This window comes from Elgaria multicarinata, chromosome 10 (genome assembly GCF_023053635.1).
Source record: "Elgaria multicarinata webbii isolate HBS135686 ecotype San Diego chromosome 10, rElgMul1.1.pri, whole genome shotgun sequence".
In the NCBI taxonomy this organism is placed as follows: Eukaryota; Metazoa; Chordata; class Lepidosauria; order Squamata; family Anguidae; genus Elgaria; species Elgaria multicarinata.
Window position 1 is genome coordinate 84,418,744 of NC_086180.1, and position 21,061 is coordinate 84,439,804.

A 21,061-nucleotide genomic window follows, 5' to 3' on the forward strand; every position below is an offset into this window, starting at 1 on the left:
TGGGTGGATCAGGCCCTTTGTTCCAGGAATAAGCTGTTGTTAAAACCATAGCATTTCCCCCTTTATAACATGGATGAATGTTTAACTATATACAAATTATACTGTGCCATCCCATTAGTAAAACTATGTGATATAGATCCATTTCATTTTAGTATGACTGTGCAAACAACATTACTTGTAAGGTTGTCAAATTGGACAAAGCCTACAACCTTTATTTATTAACAACATTTTAAATACTAATTTTCAACTCAAATTTACTTGGGATTAAGCTCCATCGAACACAACAGCAGTTACTTCTGAGTAAACATGTATAGGATTGGGCTGTATTATTTCTTTCATTGTAAACTTCAATGAAGAAAAAGAGGATTCATATGATTTAGATTCTAGACATATTTAAGCACTTTTAAATCTCACTGATTTCAACGGAAAGGATTCAAGCAAGTGCTTAACTCTCCCATTGTAAATAATGGGACTTAAAATACTTAACTTTAGCTGGTTATTATTTTTAGCTAGTTAGCTAGCATTCTGTCCCCCATGCATTAGGTAGCTGAGGTAACTTTCTTTTGCACTGATTTTTTTAAAAAATGGGGCATGATCCAGCCACAGCTGAGCACTTTTAAGACCGACTGATTTCAACAGGAGAGATTCCTATTTCAAATAACAGGACTTAAGAGTCCTTCACCTTTGACTGAATCATGCAGATGTAATGTTGCCATTTATTCTGATACATCCCCAGAGGTTAAAGTTTAGACGTGTGTCCCCAAACTTGGCATCCTCCAGTTGGATTGCACTACAACTTCCAGCATCCTCAGCCAGCATGGCCATTGTCCAACGCACCCGTAGAATGCCAGGATGGCTTAGACAATACCACTCATACAGTATGCTACATACAGAGAACGGCCAGATAATGGCCAGGTCCTGCAACTGTTCTCTCTTTCTAAACTCAGCCTTCCAACATACCGTATTAAGAACTCTGAGAGACAAGTGCTATAGAAAGTTAATATTTACATTTCGGCTTCTAGCTAAAAGGCACAAATGACAGAAACTACAATGCTAAATATTCCTTCCCCTCCCCCCCACCCCCCTAATCACTTCATCTTTTGATATTATAAAATATTCATCCAGTGGAAGCCCTTCTCTTATGGAGAATTGTACCATATGTTACTGCTTAGATTTTGTTCCAATAATGTGTGCCTTGACTTTCATTGGATTAGCGTCACTTTGGAATCCACTAATAAAATACCTTTTGAGTCATACATGAACGGCTGACTATGAGCGGCTCAGGCAATTGCAGTTTGTAGCAGTATTAAACCAGAGCAGAAAGTCCGATAGGCCTCGTTATAGCACTGAGTCAGACCTACACTTCACCACTACGCTACTACCTGCTTCCTGGTTCGGCAGGTCAGTGGGAAGACCACACAAGGCACCTGGGACCGCGTATATTCTTAATGTGCAACAAATACTTTGGACTTGATTCGCTTCCTGCTAGCCATCGCCAGTGCATTCTTTTCACTAGATGCAAGAAGCAGGCATCCATCCCCCCCCTCTTCTTTTTCCTTTGTCTTTGAGACCTTAACTCTTTGTCTGCTATAAGGCGGTAATACTCAAGTCCATTTGGTTTGACTCCGTTGCCTGTTGTGCCTTTGAAATACTATTTTCTTCATCAGCCAGCGATACTGGGTTTTCATGAACTTCCATAACTTTGGTTGACTTTTCTTTTGCTGTTTCTTCATCTTCCTTGCCTCTACAACATTTGCAACAGCAGCAACAGTACCTTCCACAGGCAGAGCTTGCAAGAGTAACAACGTTATCCAAGGGCTGCAAGGAGTGCATCCATCTAGGGAGGAAGTGCCAGTTTCTGAGCTTCTGCGGCAGCAACTGTGGCCATTTCCTTTGCAGAATGCTGATGATGATAACAGCGATTATGACCACCAAGATGGGAACTGCAACGCCCACAAGGTACTGCCAGCCAGCCACGGACAGGCCAAAGACAGCCAAAGGGATCAGGAAGAAGCAGAGGACAAGGTAAAAAACGGCAAACCATCTGTACTTGGCAGTTATGTTCCCCAAGGCTTTGGACAAGCGAATTGGGAGGCGCATGAAAGGGATCGGGTACCAGAGGAGAATTCCAGATATATTGAAAAAGAAGTGACACAGAGCAATCTGAAAACAAACACAGTAAAGGAACATGAATATGGTAGCATAATTGTCAAACAAGGCATGACTTGGGCTGTAGCTAGACCTAAGGTTTATCCCAGGATTGTCCTGGGGTCAAACCTGTTCATCTAAGTGCCACACAGGGCATCCAGCGCTCAGGCAGGGACGAACCCGGGATGATCCTGGGATAAACCTTAGGTTTAGCTACTGCCTTGGTTTCAGATGTTATTAATGGTTTTTTGTTTGATTGATTTTTGTTCTCTCTTCCGTCAGTAGACCCTCTGTTACTATCCAAGCTATTGTAACTTTCAAAACTACAAATAGCATAAATCAACTGGAAATTCTCCGACACAATTTCTCCCGCTGAAGTTAATAAGAACTGAGCAAAAGCAAATCTTTAATTCCACGCAGTTCATATATTTGTTTAAAACCGAAGGTCATAACAAAACACATACACCAAACATAAAGAGCATTCATGGCTTCATTACCAAACCGTGAATTAATACAGATATTCAAGATGATACAAAAAATCAATTGTTTCTTTTAACTTTCAAACACTGTTTATATAATTAAAACTTCAATTATAGTAAGGTCCATGAGAGATTCAAAAAACAGAAATTAAAAGTAGACTGAGGGAAGGGAGAATTTGGATCAGGGACATGGCTCCTAGGTGAGGGGGTTAACACTTTTCCCCTCCACTGTTTTTAAGATTGGTGAAAGCCTTCAAAGTGTTATTTGCCCCATAGGACAAAACATACAGGTGGCCAGTGCTGTAGGGTCTTCCATATCAAATCTACTTGAGTGTCTTTAAAAAAAAAAACAACTTAGTTCGAAATGAAATTTGAATTTAGAAACAAATTAAAGCCTACACTTACAATCTAATAAAACTGAATCACTTGAGTTAAAGGTGGCTTAATATAAAAAGAACCATAGGAGAAAATATCAGACTGCTGAGGTTCAGTATTGTAAGTGACACAACGGCCCAGTTTGCACACAACCACCACCCATGGATTGTTTAAACCATAGATTGTCTGGGCTGAGTGCAAGTGAGCAAGCACGCTGCCTCTCATGTACTTGACACTTCTATCTAGGGCCATAGCTAGACAGGGCCCAAGACACACCTGATGCACACTTTAGGACCGCTTTTTTCACAGTGTCGGGATGATCCCGAGACCGCGGAAAGTGTGGCCCACCATCACTATTTGTCACAGTTCCTCGCGGTTACTCATGAGGAGCTGGGCCCACACACAGGGCGCAGAGCTCCTGAGGAGCTCTGCGCCCATCAGGGGGTGGGAAAAAATAAAAATAAAAAGCCCCTTACCTTTTGCGCACAAGCACTCGTGCGCTGCTTCCTCATTAAAAACAAAAAACAAAAGGGCGGGCGCGATGTCCTCTCCCTCTGAGATCATCACGTGCCACATGTAAACAGAGGGGGAGATCTCACGTTAAAAATATCGTGAGATCTTCACCCCTCCATCGTGCTAGACTGGTATGTCTAGCTGAGGCCTAGGTTGTCAGCCATGACATTCGAACAAAAAATACCAAGTAAAGTGGCTTCAGCCACTATACTGGGTTGACAGGCATTCTGGGGTAAAAAAGATGATGGCTCCTTCTGCAGCAGTTACTTCACTCAGCACATGCTCAGTTGAATGCCAGGCTGAGCACTGCTGTCCACCTGGATTGACCTAACAAGCTAACAGTGGGGGCAGGCTGTAAGTGGCGGTAATGGGCAGCAGCTGGTGGTGAAGCCCAGTCCCAAGATCAACAGAGACGTGCTGAGGGAAGTAGCTGCAGCCCCCATCACTATCTTCATTTCCCAGGGTGGGGAAAAAGCAGGGAGCCATTAGAGTGGTGCTAGATGAGGTCCTGAGGACAGGCAGCATCAGGATCATTCAGAGTACATATGAATACTCTTCTATTCCTGTTTTATGACCTCCAACTATGTACTGCAATGTGTTTAAAAAGTATGGACATTTATTTTCCATCTCACCAAGAACCACAATTTTGCGGTATGTGGAGAAGCCATGTTGTGTAGGAAAACAGCTAGAAGGAAAAGGATTAAACATCTCCTCTCCTTTCAGCATTTCACCAGTGAAACGTGCAATTCCAATCCAGGCAAAATGTGAATTAAGTCCAAATTATCCCATTAAGACCTTATGTTTACAACTAATAAAAGCAGAAATCAATGCTAACCTGTAAGGAATACTTCAATCTACTTCCCGGACTAGCTAAAGCAGCAAGAATAGCTGTTGTGGTTGTACCAATGTTGGATCCCAGCGTTAGAGGGTATGCCCGTTCAATGCTTATAACACCAATTCCTGATAAGAAGACGCAAGGATTAATTACATCATCATTCATATAGTGCTACGGTGTTCAAAGTGTGCCATATACATCATCTCTCATTTACAGCTTGTATTACAATAGCCCTGCAACTATAAAACTAAGAGATAGTGGTTTCCATAAAGCCATCTAGCAAGCTGAGAGCTATACTTCATCAGCACTGTATTGTTATAGAATATTTGCATTTTATTATTATACAGTACAGCATGTAGAATCCATTGCTTACTTACCTTAGTTTTAGATGCATAATCTATGTTCCAATGGACTGTTGGTCTAAGTCGTAGACTGGGTTCACAGCACTGTTTCACCCTCCAAGGAGCCAGGTGGCATGGCTTTTTAGAGGGGGAAACAACCCCCAAATAACCCAACAACAGCCCACGGGACATGCAGCCTGGGTTGAGACGACATGACAAGCCATGACTGGGCAGATGATTACGCAAATGTCACCCAGCATGCACTGCAGCTTAAACAAGTCACCATGGCTTGCTTAAACCACAGTGATTGTGTGAATTGGCTCAGTGGGCAGAAGACTAAGGCCACAGCTAGACCTAAGGTTTATCCTGGGATCATCCGGGGTTCGCCCCTGCCTGAGCACTGGATCCCCTGTGTGTCACCTAGATGCAGGTTTGACCCCTGGACGATCCAGGGATAAACCTTAGGTCTAGCTATGGCCTAAGATGTTTCTATTTCCTTCTTAGTCATATGGGACTGGTTTTTGTTTTAAAGAGACACCGCAACATTAAATGCTATGATATAAAAACTGAAATTTCTCCACTCGCACTGAAATCCTGCAGTTAACAACCAGACAAATACCCACCAAAAGGCATTTATTTAAAATACTTCCATGTAATACTTACCAACAAGTGGGGTAATAGCAGATGTGAACACTGAACTGCTTTGAACAATGAAGGTCATGCCAGCTCCCACTAGCATAGCCAAGTATCCTGTCACCCAAGAAAATGGAAAAGGAAAATCTAGAAAACAGAAGCATGAGAGGCATTAGAAGCAGGAAAAACATTCTGACCTAAATAATGTGCTAAACTAGCCTTTTTGTTAAGCGTGACTTTATGGTGAGCAATGGTCATAGCAGTGCCAAAGCAGATCTTTGGGGACAAAATGGGAGGTAAATGAGCTCAGCCTCCGGAAACGTGTGCATAGAGGAAATTGGCACGTCTGTTTTGCTACACACTAAAGTTAACATATCCTGCTTCCAGAGCTTGGCTAGACAGCTTGGAAGTCACTTGAGGCTTGTTCTTTACCCTGACCTAAATGCGCAGGTTCACATTAAAGGACACAAGACGCAGCCATCCATTTGCCGTAGCACTGGGTTTTTAACACAATAATGCGCATATTCACATTTGTGATTTACCGCGACTTTTGTATCAACGTCTGAGTTTGCACTGTGTTATAGTTATGTGTCATTGGGGGAGTTAAACTGCAGTTTGACATGTGGGCGGAGCTTTCAGGGCAGGAAAAAATGATTGGCCAATTTCCCACCTTCCCACCTATCGCGTCCTCTTCTGGCTCCCTTGTTCCTTCCCGCCATTTTCATTTTAAATTATATGATTCTGCGGAGCTCCGCAGATAGAGCTTATAATATTAAAACAAAGAGGGGTCAACGGGCAGCCAGAGGGAGGAGACGTGTTCAGTCCCTGTCTGGCTCCTTGGAGAAAAGCCTCCGTTTTCTTTTTGAAGGGTTGTCTTTTGCAGCGTGCTGCTTCCCCCCCCCTCGCGTCCTCCTTTGCTGCCTCATTCCTTCCCCCCCGCCCCGTTTTTTCTCTTATATGAATCTGCAGAGGTCTGCAGATAAAATTTATCGCTCACTCGTTTCTACGCTAGAGCATCGTATGTGCATATGTGCCTATGTGCGCATTAATAACTGCACTACAAAAAAAATTTCAAGAGCTAAATCGCTGTTGCTGCTGCAGTGTAACACTCTTTGCCCAGATTCGAATCAATGAAAATTCGGGTTTATATTCATTGAGGAGCAATCCCCTGTTGTATAGACAGGGTTGGTCTTGCTCTGAAATAAAAAGCTAAAGGGAATTGTGATTTCCCTAGGTGACTTTTTCTAGGTACATTTCAACTCATATATAAGTTTTGTGCTTGGAAAGTTCAAAGTTCTGTTGCTGGCTTTTCCTTTTTTACCACCCTATTTTATGATAGATGGTGTTTAGCTTTCAAAGTTCGAAGCACTAAGTAATGCAGCAGCCAGTAGGCCTTCTATCTCGTTCTTCCACTGATCCTTTTATCTACCCCCTCTCCTTGCCTGCTCTGGGCCAAAATTATCTTTCTGCAGGCAAGGAAAGAGGGAAGGGGAGAGGACTGGTAGAGGGAAAGGATAGGAAATGTAGCAGCTGCAGCCACAGGAATGTTAAAAGTATAGATACTATGAGGTGAGAATCTATCAGTGCGAACCTGAGAAGAACAATTAATTGACCAAAGAAATCTGGTATTCCCACCTCATTTTCATATGGCTTTTTAAACAACTATTTTAAAGAATTTGTCACTTAATCCATGGGGAAGGTCCCTAATTCAGTGGTAGAAGAAGGGCCCAGGTTCAATCCCTAGACTCTCCCATTAAAAAGGATCAGAGAATAGGTGATACAAAAGGCCTCAGCCTAAGACGCTGAAGAGCCATTGTCAGTCAGAGTAAGACAAATCGAAGCTACGGCTACATGTGGACAATAACACAGCTCACTATGTTCCTTATACCTGCATAGTGGCTGCTGAGGCTCGAGACAGAGCAGATGGGATTCCTCTAAGTTGCTGTTAGGGCTCTAAGGGCAAGTATAGGCTGCTTGGGAGTTGGCATCAGCCATCTTGGGTGCCTTTATTGGCGTTAGCGTCAAGTGTAAAGTTGATTGGGTACAGATTTGGATTCAGCAGGTCAAAAACAACAACAACAGCATACACTAAGGCAAACAAACTCCCCTCAAAAGTCTCAAATCTGGAGCATCTCCCTGACTATGAGCTTTATCACACCAGCGTTATACTGTGCAATCACTGTGAATTGCATGCAAAGGACTCAGATGTTTTCCACCTTATAATCTGCTTTGATTGTGAAGGACTCCCAGGCATCCTGCCTTAATTGTGCAATAAAGCCAAAAGATTCGCCTTATTTAGCCTCTACTTTTTGAGCTGCCGCTGAAGTGCAGGAGCAGGATTTTAAAGAAATGCTTACATCTGTGTAAGCTTTAAAGATAAAGACACCAAAATTGGCCCCGTAATAGACATTAGGGAGAGCTTTAAGCATACCAAATTTGAATTGAATTGGGTCATCCATTTATTTTTAATGATTTTTTACATTTCCCCCCTTAAACGCACTTCCTGGTATGCAAAGGATGGCTGTCGCCCAGTATTAAAAACAACAACAACCGCGAAAGCTTAGCGCTATGGGGATAATCCGAGGGAAGCAGGTATGTGGGATGAAGCTTTACGTGTTTGAATAAAGGGAGCTCATGGTCAGTGCCAAACAATCTACTTTCTCACTTCACCAGGAGGCTGGTTGAATGGGGAAACCGCTTGTGTAGCCTCACCCATACGATTGTGGTATTCACACACATACCACGGCTACGTGGAATAGGAACACCAAGTAGTTTCCATACAATTTGATGTGTGTATGGAGGGAGACAAAATTTCAGGGGCTTCTGTTTCACCTGCATGCAGTGTAGCGGTGTTTTTTTCTTCTTCTTTTCAATGATATACAAGTATGGAAAATAAGCACAACCTACTAGGCATCGCCTCCCCTTAATTTTACTAGAGTTTGTACTAGAAATGTTCTTGGTCAATTGTACTCAATATTAGTAAATGTTACATTTGCTATGTTTAAAAACACACAAAAACATAAGTGATCATTACCAGTGTTGAGCGTCTTCTTGATAACACTTGCTACTTGTCCTTTAAGTACCGAATTTAGCAGCTTGACTATAAGTATCAAGCAGGTGCACAGAACAATCAAGGACAATGCAAGCAAGATGAGACCAATGGCAAGGTCCGGGAGACTTGTTCCTGCAAAAATGTGTTCACCTACACAAGGGAGGGAAATTAAGTTTAGTCATCCAAGAAGTGTTGGGGTTGTTATTTTTTAGAGTTGCTTATACATGTTTGCTATTGTGGCAAGAGAAGTCTATGCTTGCTTCCTTCCCACCAACCCCACTCCAGATTCCTCTTTGTTAGGGTGACCATATGAAAAGGAGGACCGGGCTCCTGTATCTTTAACAGTTGTATTGAAAAGGGAATTTCAGCAGGTGTCATTTGTATATATGGAGAACCTGGGGGAATTTCCTCTTCATCACAACAGTTACAGCTGCGGGTGCCCTGCCCTCTTTTAAATTTTATTATTATTATTATTGCATTTATATCCCGCCTTTTTTCCTCCAAGAAACTCAAAGCGGCATACATAATCCTCCTCCTCTCCATTTTATCCTCACAACAACAACCCTGCGAGGTAGGTTGGGCTGAGAGTTTGTGATTGGCCGAAAGTCACCCAGTGGGTTTCCATGGCCAAGTGGGGACTCAAACCCAGATCTCCTGACTCCTAGTCCAGCAACTTAGCCACTACACTACACTGGCTCTGAAGAACAAGAATTGGACAGTATATATTATTTTTCTTTCACATTGTGGAGAATATGTACTTACTGAAATTCCCAACCTTTGTTTTACTCATTTTTTATTATGAGGTATAAACCTGTTGCCCCAAAAGGAATATCTTATGTGAACCACCCATGTGAACCCAGAGAGCTTCGGCTATGAGGCAGTATACAAATGCAATAAATAAATAAATAAATAAACTTTTGAAAACCTTCAAAGTACCAAATATGGCATTTTCCCCCTTACATTTTTTAATATATTCTGTGGTGGATACATTTTTGATGGTCCAGGTCATGTTTCCGTTAGTCCAGCAAAGGTCTGGAGAGGTGCAATTTTCAGATGACGGTACAGTGGTATTCAGTGCTGTCTAGACATTGATATATAAAGAAGGCCAATGAAATCATTTCTATCCTGTTCACTTATGAGCTCTTGCAGTTCTTCTGCAATTTAAAAGCACTACAACGAAGAATCTATCACAACTGTGAAAATTAAGAAACTGTCAATATATGGGCCTTCTCCCTCCCTCCCTCCCCCCCCCATCATAATGAAAGGTATTCTATTAAGGAAGCTAATCATCATTATCTCCCTTGTCAGGTTAATAATGTACATGAATCAATTTAAAGCAACATCTTCTCCGTATTAAATGGCATCTTAACACAGTACCTACCACATTGGTTTTAGTTTGGCACCATCTTTTCACTAGGCTTTCATTTTTTGCAGACTCATCTCCTGTAGCGATTTTACTTATCACTGATTTATCAAGCTATTAATCAAAGCAATTAAAAAAGAGGATTAATTATTATACATATAAGAATACATAGGTTAGGTTAGGTTAGGTTATAGTGTACTTGCATCAAAAAAACTGGAAAATATAAATTCCAAACAAAATAAAATACAATTTACAACAAATTAATTTGAAAACAGCAATATATTTTTTTAAAATCTTTAAAAAGAGATATGAGTTCTTGGGAAAAGATTTGTCTGATTTTGCTGGAGATTTCTTAGTTGCAGATCCTTTGCCAACAATCTCCATTGTGGGAAAACAGCCTCACTCTTGAAACTGGTGTTGCCAGGAAGAGAGAGAGAAGAAATTTAGTTCTCATCCCAGCCATGTCCCTGAGTACACCTCTTTGAATTTTCTCATAGAAATAATAATAATAATAATAATAATAATAATAATAATAATAATAATATATTTATTTATTACCCGCCTCTCCCTTTGGATCGAGGCGGGGAACAACATTAGAGCAGGAATGAATACATCTTAAAAATTCTTGATTTTATATTGATCTGGATAGGCCTGCCGGAAAAGGCTAGTCTTTAAGGCTGCCTTAAAATCACACAGAGAGTTAATTTTACGAATCTCCTCCGGCAGGCCATTCCACAATCTGGGGGCGACAGAAGAAAAGGTCCTCTGGGAAACTGATGTCAGCCTAGTTTTAGTTGACTATGGATATATATAATATCTCTCTGCATACAGAGCACACATTGAGTCCCACACAGAACATGCACTGTGCCACTGCAATATATGGGGCCTCTCTGTATTGTTTCTGATGATGATGATGATGATAGCAGAAAATACATCTAGTACAACAGAAAAGAAGTGCCAGATTTAACAGTGATCATGGCTTTAGATTAAAGCCAATTGGATCGACATTATAGCAGCATGCAATCTTTTCAACACTTCTCAAAGGACTTGTTTTCTATATCCATGACCATTCTCAGAGGAGGGCAACAAAGATGGTCAAAGGAAATATCCTTATAAGAAATAGTTGAAGATTTCAGTCTGTTTAGCCAGAAGAGAAAACTCCGAGGGGAAAAAGATAGCATACTTCAGATACCTGAAGGAATGTCGCACAGAGGAGAGGAAAGACTTCTTCTCTGCTGTCCCAAAAGGCAGAAGAGGTTGGATTAGATGGCCTATAAGGTCCCTTCCTACTTCATAGCTCTAATCCCTGTTTCTAATGGTTTTACATTACAGGTGGGCAGATTTCAGTTGAACATAAGGAGAAACATCTTATTGCTCAGAGAGGTTCAACAATGGAACCAATTACTGAAAGGGTGGTTGTCTCTCTCCTCCTAGAAGTCTTCAAGTATTGCTTGGGCAGCCATCTGTTGGGCATGTTCAAGCTCTGGATCTTCTGCACTAAAGTTGGACTAGATGACCTACAGGACCCCTTCCAACTTTTTAAATCTAACCCATGTTACTTGTAATGTTGCGAGGATTTCATGTCTATTATGTCTAATAAATGGACCTGAACAAAACTACAGATTATTTACACATGTGCAACTTTGCAGTCCTGAGTTAAGCTATCATCTTTAGAAAGGCAACTGTTTGCACATTCTCAGTAGTATGTTTCTCATAAACAAGATTCCAACCAATGTGAATAACAATAAAATATACCAATATTCATATGCATATTTAGGAAGAAAAAAGTCCTACAAGTCTTGTAGGATTTCTTTTTTTGTGTGTGGTCTAAACACGCACATGAAGAGTCATTTCCATGATAAGAGCTATAAGCGTATTAGACTCTAATAATTAGAGGTCAAGTGAGATCTGATTACCCAGTTAATTGATTGCCCAATTGATCACCCAAACATTAATTGAGGAAAGAGCCTACCTGGATAATAAGTTTTGTAAAAGGATCAGTGATGACTTTCAACAGCTCAGGAGCATTTTCCCCACTTTCAAGTTGAAATGATTTCACTATAACATTTGTAAGGTGATAAAGATAGCCTGTGGCAACTTCAATGGGCAATAGCACAAACACTGAAAGCCAGTTAAAGAAGTCATGGACCGTAGCCCCAGCAAAGGCCCTGCAGAAAAATCAAGGCAAAGGCATGTCATTAAAAGCAGCAAAGAAAGTTGGGTAAGAAGGTAAATTAACATTCTTTCAACAGAAAGTGCTGGGCCATTTCAAGCGGCTGCACTCTTTGTCAGGTAATATTAAGAACAGCAGTAGAGAGAAAACATGCACCTTTTTTACTAGACAACTGCGACAAAGAGTCATGCTCAACTGCAAACGCATTATATAGGCTAGCCACATGTAGAAGAAACCTGAACATAGAAGAGACACATTCGGACAGTTCGCAGGATAACCGAGGGGAAATAAGCACAATCAAGGAGGAAAAATAAGTCATGGTGGCTTAGTTTTCCTCCCCTGCATGTGCTGGTTGTGAGCTGTCTAATTAACATCATTACCCTCGCCAGACGATGGTTGTTGTGATGTCCAAATCCAGCAAGGTTGGGTGGCTGGGGTGATTTATAAACTACCCTGAAACCAATGGCTTGTTCTAGGATAAGTCTATTTCTCTGGATGCATGGACTTCTAGACTGTTTAGGCATCAAACATACTGACTGTTTGGTTTATTGCACTATTAGATATAAATATTCTTATTTATACCAACATCTTTATAATATTGGTTCTCCTTTCTCTTCTTCAGTGTTCTTTCTGTGCAGTTGCACCTGCTCCTTTTTTATTATAGATGATGATGATGATTTACATTTGTATACTGCCCCATAGCCGAGGCTCTCTGGGAGGTTTACATAGGATAAAAACAATTAAAAACGATATACAAATATTTAAAACCACAAAAACAAACCCAGGCTAATTACATATTTAAGATTAAAGCATTGATAGTACCTTCGAAATTCATTCCTGTCTCCAGCTTGCATGAGTGCCACAATGGTGTTTGTGACGGAGGTACCAATATTGGCTCCCATGATGATTGGAATACCATGCTGAACGGTCAACACTGCAAAATAAGGAAGAAATAGGAAGTTAAAAATGGAAAGGGTGGGGAGTGTTAATACTTGCAGTACGCTGAACAAATTTAGGGTCCCCCTTTTGTGTCCTTTGGGATCTGGATTTAATACGTAAATGAATTCATTTATTTTTATTGTATTTATTTAGAAAAATAACTACACCACCTGTCCTGTATAACATAGCTAGGCAGTTCACAATGCTAAAATTACAATGCAAATATACATTAGGCTAACACAATGGGGCTGTTTGCATGACATGACAGTCCACTGTGGGTTATTTAACCCATGGTGAGGCTGCTTCGCCTGGTGGGCATGTATAGCCACTATTATAAATATGTAATCCCCGCTTGGGGATTGTTGTGTCATGTGAACCTGGTGAATGTGGGTTATGTGAGGCTTAAACAACCCTTGCCTAACCCATGGTTTGTTTTAACCCTCGCATAACCCATCCTCGCTGGGTTTGCACAACATGACAACCCCCTAGCAAACTGGGGGATATGCAATCTGGGGCTCATTGTATGAATCTGATCGATCACTACAAATAAACCAGCATCAATGAAATTAAAAAAATTGTAAGACAGGTGTTACACATCAACAAATGCCAAATGCTAAGCATTATTATGGAACAGACAACCTAAAATGTTTGTTTTACACAAAGCACTAATGAGAATATGATTTGTGTTTAGCTTCCAGTTACTGTATAGATTTTCTCTGTATCTCTGTTGTTCACTACTTCTCTAAACTGCCATCTTGGCCCTGTGGGGAAGAAGAAGGATCGAGGGAAAGGAGCAGGCAGAAGTAACATCGGGGCCTGCTCCTGCTGGACTCCCCCCCCCCCACAGGGCAAACTGCTATCTTGGCCCTGTGGGGAAGAAGAAGGACCGAGGGGACAGGAGCAGGCAGAAGTAACATCGGGGCCTGCTCCTGCTGGACTCTCCCCCCCCCAGGGCAAACTGCCATCTTGGCCCTGTGGGGAAGAAGAAGGACAGAGGGAACAGGAGCAGGCAGAAGTAACATCGGGGCCTGCTCCTGCTGGACTCTTCCCCCACCCCCACAGGGCAAACTGCCATCTTGGCCCTGTGGGGAAGAAGAAGGACCGAGGGAACAGGAGCAGGCAGAAGTAACATCGGGGCCTGATCCTGCTGGACTCTCTCTCTCTCTCTCTTTCTCTCTCCTCCCTCCCTCCCTCCTTGACTCCTTTTCCTTGTGTGTCATGTCTTTATTAGATTGTAAGCCTGAGGGCAGGGACTGTCTTTTTTGCTAAGTGTAAGCCGCTCCGAGAGCCTTTTTTGGCTGAGGAGCGGGGTATAAGTATGATAAATAAATAAATAAAGTTCAGCAAAAGTATGTAAGAACACAACACTTCATAAACATACATGTATGGTCAAGATATTTCTTAGTTAAAGATGCTATAAACCAGGGCATTAATACTAAAGGTGTTGTGGCTGACTTATCCTCTGGGTTCACACAACATGCTAACCCACATTGAGTGGTTGAGCATGGGTTGTTGTTGAACTGTGGGTTATTGTGTCGTCTGCAGCATGATTTCCCCAGGGTGGGTTATCGTGTTGCCTGAACGCAGTGCGTTTTCTACAGGGGGGCTTGTTAATCATGCAGTGTGCCTTGTTAACCACCCTGAACACCCCTACAACAAACCAAGGTGACTTGTAAAGAAAAATAAGCCACATTGCACAGTTAAAAAGCCACTCTGCGGAAAACGCACAGCTTGATTAGTAATTAGATCTTAAACTAACAGAACTGTCATTTTCTTGTCACATTTTTTCTTGATTAAGTGGTTGAAATAAGGGGTTGCATTCAATGTTAGTTGGACTTAAGTCCCATTCATTTCAATGGGTCTACTCGAAGTAGGACTATCACTGGAAACAGCGCATTAGAAGTGCAGCTGCAGTTTGACCCTGGCTCTTATCACAGCTCTGCCCTTAGGAGTCCATTCCCACTTAGAGGTGCTTTTTCCTGACACTGCAGCACTGTGATGAGAAAAGTCACACACAACAAAATTCCCCTTCCTGTTTCCAGAATGATGTGCTCATAGTTATCACAGACTATTTTTGACAAAGTGCAAAGGTCTTTCAAATATCTCTTCTTTGCTCCCCATGTTTTTGTGCGGACAACTTTCAAGCTGACCTGGACAAAACTGAAATTCCTTCGGTTAACTTACATGAAGAGGACACCATGCTGACTATGATTGATGAAGAGGTGCTGGAACTCTGCACCATTACTGTCACCAGAACGCCAATCACTAGGCCTGCGACAGGATTTGATAGCACAGAACCATCTTTGAAAATGTCCCCTGCTGCTTTACCTATGAAAAAAAATTCCTTTGATAAATAACATTATTACTATAGCCAATAATCTCTGCATCAAAAAGCCAGTTCCCAACATTTTGTCTCAATCATTCTCTCATGTGTTAAGCTTTAGCACAGAGATGGGGATCCTGTACAGCCTGGCTGGCTGCATGAGGTGTTGGGTGGGAAGCCAGGGGTCATAAACACACCTATGTATATCCTCCCCACAGTGATCTTACTACAGCGAAACAGAGCCTTGGCAACAACAGCAGCAGCAGGCAGTTCTACGGTGCCTGAATACAGGCAACTCCATGATGCAGGAGGGTGAAAGAACACCCTCCTGTACTATAGAGCCCTGTGGGGCACAGAACAGAGCATCTCTCACAGGGATGGAGTCTCAGGAAAGGAGAGGAGGTTTTGTGTGGGTGGGAGAGGAGGTAAGAGGCAGCGGTGACTTTGGCCATTTGGTTTGGGTGGAGGAATGAGGAGAAGAGGCAAGCATGGTGGCTAGAACCACCATGGTTATGTGGGGGTGGAATGAGAGGAGACAAGTGAGGCCACCGGTTTTTTTATTATTACTTATTTATTTAATTTATATCCCGCCTTTTTTCCTCCAAGGAATCCAAGGCAGCATACATAATCTTCCTCCTCGTCTCCATTTTATCCTCACAACAACCACCCTGTGAGGTGGGTTGGGCTGAGAGTCTGTGACTGGCCCAAAGTCACCCAGCGGGTTTCCACGGCCGAGTGGGGACTAGAACTCGGATCTCCCGACTCCCAGTCCAACACTTTAGCCACTACACCACACTGGCTTACTGATGCTTTCTCTGGCCACAACCTCAGCAACTACTTTGACTGGGGAGTTGCACACAGACAACCTTCAAGGGCCACATACAGTGCATGGGCCCCCTGTTGTCCATCTCTGCTTTAGCATGGCCAAAAAAGGGTATGCAAATAGTAGCAGCCTTGATCCTTGGTTCAACAAAGGCAGAGAAAAGGTTTAGTCTTAACCCAATGGAGTTATTGAGAGCTGCCTTTTCAATCTCCTATATATGAATGCAGTTCATTCTTATGGGGGAAAGTAAAGAACTCTGGATGGGGAGAAATTTGAAATGAGGGCAAAGCCTACCCACCAGCTCAACTCTGAGTAGCCCATCTACCACCAATAGAGACACAGGGGGAAGCATTCTTCTTTCTACCCCTTCTGAAGGCAGCTCCAGGGTTATGGGGAGAGGGGAATCCCTACTCCCTAGAAAACGTGGTGGCCTTTTACTTGGTGGCCTTTTGATGTGGTTTTACTAGATTAAAGAGTGGTTTTGAAGTGGTTTTATTTGCCTATGAGATAAGATTGTGCCATCAAAAAAGCAGCAGCAACAGGTACATAATTCAGAATTTTGCCCTTTCTTTTTAAGGCATATCTACACATAAACTAAACTGTAGTCACTTCTTCCCCACTCTCTCAGGAACCCACACTTCTCTTTAGGTCCTGGGAGAAACTATGCTAGCTGCAAGAAGCTAGTACACATAGGATTTTCAAGTCACTGTCACACACCCAAGAATTGGTCCTCCATAGATGAGCATTGGGCATCTGGTACCCAGTAAGAGCCAGGTTGATGTAGAATAGACTAGTGCAATAGACTTGAGAGATCAAGCTTCACTGGTAAGCTTTCAGCAGGTCACATTCTCTCAGCCTAACCCACCCATTGTGAGGATTAAAATGGGATTACCCACCATGGGATGGGATGGGATAACCCACCACCCTGAGCTCCTTGATGAAATGGCAGGATGCAAAGTGTTTGGAAACCAAGTTCAGAACTGGAATAGCCATGTGACAAAATCTCACTCGGCTGGGGCTTTTATGGCAGTGACTTTCCAGCTGTCTACACCTACGGGTGTAGAGGGCCAGAGAGGGGGCAATCCCAGACTTACCTAATTCTGGGATCATCGCCCTGTGTCTACACAGCCGTGCGATGTCCTGGATGGGATGAGGGACATCGTGTGGGTTGCGGGCGCCATTTTTTTAAAGGAGGAGGAGCTGAGCACACTTGTGCTCCAGCGAAAAATAACACACCTCGCACTCCCCACCCCCAATGCCCGGTACCCAGTTCCTCGTGGTTACTTGCGAGGAGCCAGGACGAAACCGGGATGCCCGGCCACACCTCCCACATTCTCCGGATTATCCCGGGACTGCGGGAAGAACCAGGATTAAAGTGTAGGGCCATATCCCAGGGAAAGGAAGGGATCATCCCTTCCTTGTTGTCATGTGGACACACAGGGACAATCCCCGGGATATTGTCCCGTCTAGACATGCCCCTAGACTTGCAAATTATATTTTTATATATCTAAAGAACGTGGACATAAGGTAATAAAGTAAACCATTTTGCAGCTCTCCACCTTCATCAAGCACTTCATCAAGGTGCTTGAGTAAAGGAATAATAGCTTGCCTTTTTTTTTTTGCTTGGAAAGAAAAGTTAGATTTAAAAGGGGTTTAGGGACTTTAATGAATAAACACTTTGAAATAGTACTCTGCTGCACACACACCCTTTTTTCTCTTCTTTTTTACAGCACAAGCAGCTTTGGGAGGAGGCAACTGAAAGCAGGATGAGTTGGAGGGGAGAAAAGGGGGTGCTTGATTTTGCTGTGGCTAATCTCCAATGTCAATAATCACCTTGGATTTCTGGAAACAAAAGAGATCTTTGCAAATAAAGGGAAGTCAACATTCATAAGAGATAAGGCTATCAAGGGCTACTACTCATGATGGCTATATATTACCTCCAGAATCAGGGGAAATGTGCCTTTCAATACCAGTTGCTGGGATCACAAGCAGGAGGGTGCTACCACATTCATGTCTCACTTGTGGGATTCCCACAGGCATCTGGTTAGCCATTCTGGAAACCGAATGCTGGGCTGGATAGGCCTTTGATCTGATCCAGAACAGCTTTTCTTTAGTTCTTAACTAAGAGCTTTCCCTTTGCATAGTTATCTATCTGAAGTGTGTTCTTCATGAGATGGGGAGCTTAAAAGTTTGTTTTTACAGAATTAAATCCAAGAGCCTTGGTACATTATCTATCCTACGCGTGATATTTTGAAAAGCTTGCCTTACCTCCTACTAACTGGAAGGCGGAGCTGAGCACATCCAAGGAACAGACAAAAAAGTAGAGCAATCCAAGCAAGGCAATAAACTTTCCAATGCCTTTTAACACACACAGTATTTTGCCTTTCCCATCGAGTTCTGCAAAACATAAAACAAGCTTTTATGTATAACACAGCAGTGAATCTAAGGCTTGATTTTCAGTAGTGCCTGAGTTTCCAGGAAGACCGTGGAGTCAAGGCTGACGCCATGAACTCTGTGGATAATAAACCAGAAGGAATGTTTCCAGTATTAAAGTGTAACTATAACTCAAAGGAGCAGTTTTATAATGAATTTTGAAGTGCAGGTGCTCATCATGACAGTGTGGGTGCCATCTTCATAGCCACACTCCCAATGAGAGTCCAAAAAAGGCAGATAGATGTGTTGATCGCTATCTTTATATGAATGTTCACATATATATGAGCACACTCCAAAGAGCAGCAGTATGTTACATAATATGCAATGTATTAGGTTCAGCTGACAGTTAGCATGTTGGACTTTGGCTGGAGAGATCCGAGATGGCACGAGAAAGGAAAGAGAGGGACACAACGTATCCCCAAATAGCATAAGACTCAAGATTTTCCATGGATTTCTTTTTCCATCACCAGGGAGAAATATGTTTATGTTAAAGTTAAAAAACAACAACCCATTCTAGCCGTTTCCATTTCTATTAGGAGCAGGAGTTTTGTAAATCTAATGGCCCTTAATTGCTTATTCAAGACCCAGCCACCCCAAAATACTTTGCGTTACATCAGGGACAGCTCACCGAAATATATTCAAGGTGCTGGTTTTAACCTATAAGCCTTACATGGCTTGGGACCACAATACCTGATGGAACGCCTCTCTTGACATGAACCTACCCATACACTGCGCTCAACATCCAAGGTCCTCCTCTGGGTGCCTACCCCAAGGGAAGCTCGGAGGAAGGCAAAAAGAGAGAGGGCCTTTTCTGTAGTGACCCCCCAATTGTGGAACAATCTCCCTGATGAGGCCCACCTGGCGCCGACATTGTTATATTTTTGGCGCCAGGTCAAGACTATTCTCTTCTCCCAGGCATATGTAATTAGCCTGGGTTTGTTTTTGTATGTTTTTGTGGTTTTAAATTGTATGTTTTGTGATTTAAATTTTTTGTATATTGTTTTTAAGTGTTTTTATCCTGTGTAAACCGCCCAGAGAGCCTCGGCTATGGGGCGGTATACAAATGTAAATAATAATAATAATACCGTATTTCTTCGATTCTAAGACACACTTTCCCCCCCATATAAACACCTCTAAAAACGGGGTGCGTCTTAGAATCGCGGGTGTGTCTTAGGGTGTGTGTTTTTTCTGTTGGTACTGAAATTAGTGTGTGTCTTACAATCGATGGCGTCTTACAATCAAAGAAATACAGTAATAAATTTTGGCTGGGAAAATAATTTCTTCCCCTGCTACTGTAAGGATTCAGCTAAGCTTAGAGGCAACAGGGGTGCTTGAGGAAGGGTAACAAATGACATCATCATCCCAGCTAATCAAAAAGTCGTAGTTCTTTTGACCCTGCAAGCTTTGGCTTCACTACATCACTGGGTAAAAGATTCATATGAAGCTTTAAAAGCCCAATAACATTTGAAAAGGTTACTCTTTCTCACCCCCCACTTAATTCAGCGTGGTGACTGGAAATGCAAAATGCGAAAATAATAGTTGTATGGTATTTTTACTTTCAGACTAGGAAGATCAGCATTAACAAAAGGTTGTTGTTAAATTCCATGCACTTATGAGGTTTGGAAGGTTAAGTAACGGTTAACTATTTTTCTCCCTAATGTTCTTACAAAGGGAAGATTAATTCACCAGAATCAGCTGCTTAAATGGTCTCATACATATAGCTGACACAATTTAAACAGTTACATGGGGCAGCACGCTAGATAGAAAGGGTTCTTCAGGATGGATTAAGGAGCACAAGCTTTCTCCCCATTCTGAGGAACAATAAATCCTAGCCAAAGCAGTAGCTTAGAGCTGCTCCATACTTTATATGACAGCCTTGATATATCAGTCTTCAACTAACATTTGTCTCTGTAAACACAAATCAGCAGGGACGGCCGAAGTTTGCATTTTGCTGCTTGCAATGAAGGACAAGATGTGAAACAGCTGCGTGGACTGACAGTTTAATTGTACTTCAACTCTGCCAAAGGAATAGCATCCTTCACCACACCTGAGGCAGCAGATCAGTGAACCCAAGACAGGTTGTATGGTGTACACAGCTCTGTCCTCCGACAGTGAGCAGCAGCTGGAGACTTCATGAAGAACAGCTGGGAGGCTGCCACCACTGCCCTCTCCTTCAACTGCTGCCTGAGGCAGTTGCCTCACTCTGCCTAATGGTAGGGCTGGCCCTGCAAATCAGTCGTGATCAATTTTTTGGCAAGTGTGCTACAAGTAAAGCCCAAACTCTGAGGCTCTCCATACTTTGGAGAAGTCTTCTCTCTAGTCTACTATACCACAAGGAGGCAACTACATAACACTGAAGAGGCAGGCACCGTAAGTGGTTCTGCTCCAACGTAGAGGTGTCACAAAACTGCTGACGACTTTGGTCTCCTTGCGATATCTGTGTTATGGTTTGGTTACAAGTTACATAGCTTGAATGGGAGGTGGATATCTCAAACATGTAGTGGACATCTGCTAGTAAGCTGTGGACAGTCATGGCTCCATGGATAATGTCTATGACCAATTTAGGAAATATAGGTCTCTGTTTCAAAACGCATGTGTGGCTTGGCAAACATTAGACAAACATCAATGTAC

The 21,061-nt window shown here is 42.4% G+C and overlaps 1 protein-coding gene across 2 annotated transcripts in view; it reads right to left on the bottom strand.

Moving 5' to 3' along the window:
* Positions 1-1,289: 1,289 nt before the first annotated feature.
* Positions 1,290-21,061, bottom strand: part of SLC34A2 (solute carrier family 34 member 2) — a 31,473-nt gene continuing 11,701 nt past the window's right edge. For both annotated transcript variants that reach the window (XM_063135238.1, XM_063135237.1), the window contains exons 4-13: positions 18,266-18,394; positions 15,036-15,179; positions 12,735-12,846; positions 11,712-11,907; positions 9,758-9,853; positions 9,337-9,457; positions 8,359-8,526; positions 5,355-5,471; positions 4,351-4,475; positions 1,290-2,163 (exon numbers count right to left, since the gene is read on the bottom strand). In XM_063135238.1, the coding sequence (XP_062991308.1) occupies positions 1,588-2,163; positions 4,351-4,475; positions 5,355-5,471; positions 8,359-8,526; positions 9,337-9,457; positions 9,758-9,853; positions 11,712-11,907; positions 12,735-12,846; positions 15,036-15,179; positions 18,266-18,394 (1,784 nt within the window). In that variant the 3' untranslated portion in view covers positions 1,290-1,587. The remainder of the gene's footprint in view (positions 2,164-4,350; positions 4,476-5,354; positions 5,472-8,358; positions 8,527-9,336; positions 9,458-9,757; positions 9,854-11,711; positions 11,908-12,734; positions 12,847-15,035; positions 15,180-18,265; positions 18,395-21,061) is intronic.